The 6,000-nt window shown below is 39.1% G+C and overlaps 1 protein-coding gene and 1 pseudogene across 1 annotated transcript; one reads left to right on the plus strand and one right to left on the minus strand.

The window, feature by feature from the left end:
- The first annotated feature begins 58 nt into the window (after positions 1–58).
- Positions 59–1,649, plus strand: LOC137708548 (pentatricopeptide repeat-containing protein At2g36730-like; annotated as a pseudogene).
- A 169-nt stretch (positions 1,650–1,818) lies between these two features.
- LOC137708549 (amino acid transporter AVT1I-like) lies at positions 1,819–4,036 on the minus strand. Its single transcript, XM_068447648.1, has 3 exons — positions 3,791–4,036; positions 2,678–3,285; positions 1,819–2,596 (listed from the first exon to the last, which is right to left on the minus strand). The coding sequence occupies exons 1-3, from the start codon at positions 3,969–3,971 to the stop codon at positions 2,081–2,083; spliced, it is 1,305 nt and encodes a 434-aa protein (XP_068303749.1). The 5' UTR covers positions 3,972–4,036; the 3' UTR covers positions 1,819–2,080.
- Positions 4,037–6,000: the final 1,964 nt, after the last annotated feature.

The following is a 6,000-nucleotide window of genomic DNA, read 5'->3' on the forward strand; positions in this document are numbered from 1 at the left end:
CTCTTAAACTTTAACCTACACTATTGCTTTTTGCTTCGTTATCTGCCGTGATTTCTCCCTAAATCCCAATCCCCAAATCAAAATGCATGGTTCGGCTTCCAATCCCAACCGCCAATAACTGTAATTCAAACTTTGGCTCCAAAAAGCAGCAATGTCTCCACCTCCTCAGCCTCTGCTCAACCTTCAAACACCTCTCTCAGATCCACGCCCAAATCCAAGTCTCCGGCTTTCAAAGAGACGACTTTCTCCTCACCCAGCTCGTCCGCTTCTGCGCCCTCTCTCCTGCCAAAAACTTCGCCTGCGCCCGAACCCTCCTCCGCCACTCTGAGTCCTCACCGCCGTCGTCATGGAACTTCTTCATCCGCGGCTATGCCTCCAGCGACTCCCCCCGAGAGGCCATCTGGGTCTTTCGCGCGATGCTCCGCAGCGGTGTTCGACCCAACCAGCTGACCTTCCCTTTCCTGATCAAGTGTTGCGCTTCGGCCGCTGCGCTGAAAGAAGGGAAGCAAGGGCATGTGGGAGTTGTGAAGTGTGGGTTGGACTGTGATGTGTATGTTCAGAACAATCTGGTTCATTTTTATGGTGAGTGTAAGAAAATTAAGGATGCGCGGAAAGTGTTTGATGAAATGTTTGAGAGAAGTGTTGTTTCATGGAATGCGATTATAACCGCTTGCGTTGAGAATTTCTGGTTCGACGAGGGGATTGAATACTTTGTGAAGATGAGAGATTGTGGGTTTGAGCCGGATGAGACTACGATGGTGGTTGTGTTGAACACGTCCTCGGAGCTTGGGAACTTGAGCATTGGGAGATGGGTTCATTCCCAAGTAATTGTAAGAGGGTTGGGTTTGAATTGTCAGTTGGGTACTGCACTTGTGGACATGTATGCAAAGTCTGGGGCTTTGGGTTATGCTAGGATAGTTTTCGATAAGATGAGACGCAGAATGTGCGGACGTGGAGTGCCATGATTGTAGGGTGAGCACAGCATGGGTTTGCCAAGGAAGCCCTTGAACTTTTCCTGAAGATGCTGAGCTCACCAATAAACCCGAATTACGTCACCTTTCTGGGGGTTCTCTCTGCTTGTAGCCATGCTGGACTGGTGGAGGATGGGTACCGATACTTTAATGATATGGAACACGTACATGGGATTACACCCATGATGGTGCACTATGGTGCCATGGTGGATATCTTAGGTCGTGCTGGCTGTCTCAACGAGGCTTATAGCTTCATGATGAGCATGCCCCTTGACCCCGATCCCGTGATATGGAGAACATTGCTGAGTGCATGCACTACTCACAGTGCCAAGGATAACAAAGGGGTAGGAAACAAAGTAAGAGAGAAGTTGTTTGAATTGGAGCCAAAGAGGGGTGGGAATCTTGTGATGGCCGCAAACATGTTTGCCGAAGTTGAGATGTGTGACAAAGCCGCAAATTTGAGGAAAGTTATGAAAGAAAGACGAATGAAGAAGATGGCGGGGGAGAGTTGCGTTGAGTTAGGCGGATCCGTCCATAAGTTCTTTTCTGGCTATGATTCCCAAGCTGATTATGATGATGTCTACCAGATACTAGATGTATTGAGCTTGCACATGAAGTTGGTTAACATGTAATCAAAATCAGTTATCATGTAACCTCTTTTATTTCAAAATTCATTAATGGAATAGCACATTGCTGATTTTCGTAAGTGTTGTCCGACATGGATCATTTTCCTCCGTGAACTCTCTGTATCTCAAATTGTGATTTGTAGGATCGGAGAAACGATGAATTTTCAATCATATTAGATGTAATGCATTACATTCCGCAGAGGGTCTTCTCCGAGTTATGGGATCGTTAATAAAAGGAATTTCTTTGATAAAGAAGCCCTTTAGATCGCAAAGAAACGAAATAAAGGAAGCATCTGTAGTTTCAATAACTAAAAACACTCCTGTTTACAAATCCTAGACCTCTCCAACTCTGAGTCTGTTTTTTCATTCTATGCAGATTGGTACAAACTGCAGCAGCTTGCTGATATACTATCTCGAAAGAAAGAGAGGACTGATTTGAAAACTGCCACCGAAACAAATATATTGGCCACAAAGAGAATCCGTTTACAAGTGCCCTATTATTTCTACTAGAGATGTGTAAGTGCCGAATACAACAACTGCAGCACTCAGTAGTAATATAAGCCCTATAATCAACATCTCGCATCCGAGGCGTCGATAAATACCTGAAATTTTAAGGTAGCACAAGCACGGCAATATAATTGAAGCTGTTACACTCAAAAATGCTCCGACGAGTGACATGAGATAAGCGAAAAATGGTATAGCCAAAGCTACTATAACGGTGCTTGTCACCAAGGTGGTGCTGGCTAAGATGCCGATGAGTTTCTTGTTGTAGTGACTCGGGAACCTCTTCTTTGCAGCATTCACAACTGGTGTAACCATCAAAGCATATTTGGATATGGGATTGACCAGCGTGGTGTATATCGCGACTTTTGAGCTGATTTTGTGAGTTGGGAGATTTAAAGTTATTTGTGATTGAACCGTAGATCCAAACATTAGGTACCCGAAAACTGCCATTGATGCGTAACAGATGGTGCACAAGATGAAACATAGGAGAAGAACCTGCAACAAGGAAACAACAGATTGATAAAAATCCTGAAACAAAATAGAATGAATGTCACTTGGTAACAAGTTTCTACTTACATTGGAGAACTGACGTTTGTTTTTCATTGAAGTGTAGAGGGTCGGGAACACCGGATGCGCGCAGTAACAAAACGCGTACAAGCTAATAGCCGTAGGGATTCCATTCCACTTCAGTGGTGTGCCCTCTTCGTGAAATCCAATTCCTTCAAAAGCACCAGTCCACAAAATCGAACCGAGGATGATGGCAGAGGCTAAAACTCCACTTGCAGATACGTAAGAAAGAAGGCTTAGGTTATCTAACCAAACTGTTGGCAGAATAATGAGGGCAACAACAATTATAAAGCATTGTTCTCCGCCAATTCTTAATCCGGCCACGTCTAATTCTACGCCAGGAAATAAATTGCTTAAGTTATCTCCTTCCAAAATTAGGAACCCCGTTGCAACCAAGTGCAGATCTACATTCATGACAATCGACAGCAGTATTCTTCCCTTCTTCCCAAATGCGCGTTCACCTATGTCCTGATAAGTTCTTATGTCAGAATCCACATCCATGCATCTCTGGATTAACAAACCTGAGTAGAAGGCTGCAGCCGCAACTAAGAAAAGGAAGATCAAGCTTAGCCATCCTCCAGATGCTAGTGCATAAGGAACTGACAGTATCCCTACTCCTGAAAACCGAAAAGAGCACAATTTTGGGCATTAAAACCTCACTTTTCTTGAGCTAGAAGTGAAGAACATTTAAAATGCAAATGTAACGATATATAATCAGGCACAGATCAGAAGTCATGGTTCCACATGAACCTGGGTTGTGATTTTCACACCCCACTTTTCTCCATATCCACTCTTCGTTTTTCTAGCCTTTAGATTGAATAAATCAAAGGAGAATGAAGGGACAAAAGAAAAAGGAGAGGTGCAGAAAGGAGAAAACAAGAGTGTGAAAATCACCATCAGATGAGGTTAGCTATCATCAGACTAACAGTATGAAATATAAAATAAATTTGTTCATAACTAAACTTGCTGAGTGCAAAATGACGAGGCAATATATTCTAGCAAGGAACACCAAAAAAGTTGTTCAGATGATAAGTTTATGCCTTAATTAAGCTTTCTTAAAAAATAATAATAATAATTTGAGAAGAAGAATTTGACATAATTAATTAAGAAGTAGATAATTACCTGAGAGTGCATTGAGTCCATTGAAACAGGTTTTGAGGAAGGAGGTTGTGGCTGTAGTTTGGTGATGAAAGCTTGACTCTACTTCTTCTACTACCTTGCTTCCAGCTTGCTCATGCTGCCCCTCACCAAGAATAAGAGGCAAGCTCAAGGATGACGATTTTTCTAAAGGATCAGCATCCATGGAGAGAGAGAGAGAGAGAGAGAGAGAGAGTTGTCAAAAGAACAAGGAGTGAAGAGCAACAATCAATCCAGACATGCAATATGTGTAAGCAGGGGTAGTGATATGTGTGTATATATGGAGTTTTAGAAATAGTTTTCAAATAGTATACTGTTTTTGTTTTCTCCTCATTAAAATTCATTAAGTTAATTCGGTGGAAATTATAATCTATTATATATAAAGAGAACACAAAAGGTAAATAGTGTTTTGGTGTCATAATGCTTTACCAAAAAATAATTGGACAAAAATGCCGCCAAAATAAAAAACTGCAGTGGCATCCCAAAATAATGCATCAAATAAGGTAAGGGTATTTTCGTCATTTAATAGTATTTTTTTAATAATTAATGTTTTTTGGTTTTTTTTTAATTAGTACCTCACAATAGGTTAACAATAATGTGATTCAATTATTTATTTTTAAACACGTTCCAAACATCTGAAGATGCGTGTAATGCCGGTTATAAATTCGCACACGGATAATAATGTGATTAAATTAGTTGTCAAATGAACGTTTTTTTTTTTTTTTTTTTTTTTTGTAGCAAACGATATTATCTATACTTAAAGGGAAAGAAGGTGGGCTTAGTCTCATAATGAGTTAGCAATAATGTGATTCAATTAGTTGTTTATTAAATATTTTTTTCTATATTTTAAACACGTTCAAAACATCTTAAGAGACCTGTAATGCCAGTCTACACGTTCAAAAAAATCTTTCGCACGCAGATAATAATGTGATTAAATTAGTTGTCAAATGAATTTTTTTTTTATTTTAACAAACGATATTATCTACACTGAGTGGGAGAGAGTAGACTTTGCCTCACAATGAGCTAACAATAATGTGATTCGATCAATTGTTTATTGAATATTATTTTCTCTATTCTTAATGTAAATTCTATAGAGATTGATTTTATTATGTGAATTCAGTTGCTTTAATTGGTTTATGAGAGGTTTCTTCTAGCATGATCTAAGATTATTTATTTACTTCAAATATTTGACTTTTCTTATAACATGATTTAAAACGTGTAAGTCGCGTGTAGCATGCCGTGATTCAAAAAATGCCTTCTGCACGCGCGTGAGTCTGTGCATGAAGGCTAGTAATATATAACAAAAGGCTTAATTACAAGATTTTGGGCTTCGATCGAGAGAGCAACTTACATGGAAAGAATTCACAATCACATGACTTTCCGATTTAGTAATACATTGTCATGTAGAGAAAAATTTGCACATAATAATGCATTACTGAAGAAAAAAAAAACACCACGTAACCATAAACCCGTTCTATGTAAATATTTCTCCTCAATCAAAATTGACGTGCAGATTGAAAAGGACCACCACTTACGTTATTATTGAAAGAGACTTATCTTTGCCACTGATAATTGTTTAGGATTTGGATCCTCTCCTGAGCTTAGAAGTCTGAGCCTCCTGATCAAATCACATAGGCCGTTGGATTTTGGATCCAACGGCTACAAACCAAAAGTTATAATAATTGCAGCCGTTAGATCAAAATCCAACAGTCCGTGTGATTTGATCAGGAGGCTCAGATTTTTGAGCTCATAACGGGATCCAAATCCAATTGTTTATATGAAAACAACAAAACAGCATGTGCAACATACTTTGTAAACATTCATAGAAAAACAAATGGAAAGTTGAATAATTTATTGTATCATGCCAACTCTGCTGCTATATAAAAGCCAATATTCTGGGAGCCAGTAACATTGTATTCTACACAAATAATTCAAGTTGCTCTTGCAGTGGAGCTATATGCCGTTCTTGACTCCAAAAAGAAAAGAAAAAAAAATGGAAAATAGTTGTTCATAAAATGCAGCCTGAGATTTGGATACAAAACCCTTTTCATTGGGTATAAAAGGACTAGTGGGTTGGTGAAGCTGCCTACTTTACTTCTTTTTCAAACACATGATATCTTTCTCTCTCTCTTTGTTTTTTTTTTTTTTTTTTTCTTTTCATATCTGTGTTTAGATTAATAAAACGAATTAGGTCA

Source organism: Pyrus communis, chromosome 11 (genome assembly GCF_963583255.1).
Source record: "Pyrus communis chromosome 11, drPyrComm1.1, whole genome shotgun sequence".
NCBI classification, from domain to species: domain Eukaryota; kingdom Viridiplantae; phylum Streptophyta; class Magnoliopsida; order Rosales; family Rosaceae; genus Pyrus; species Pyrus communis.

Coding starts and splice junctions, on each gene's coding strand:
- LOC137708549 (XM_068447648.1), bottom strand. CDS start 3,971: ATGGATGCTGATCCTTTAGAAAAATCGTCATCCTTGAGCTTGCCTCTT. Junction 3,286..3,790: donor TGGACTCAATGCACTCTCAG/GTAATTATCTAC, acceptor TTCGGTTTTCAG/GAGTAGGGATACTGTCAGTT. Junction 2,597..2,677: donor ACAAACGTCAGTTCTCCAAT/GTAAGTAGAAAC, acceptor TCCTTGTTGCAG/GTTCTTCTCCTATGTTTCAT.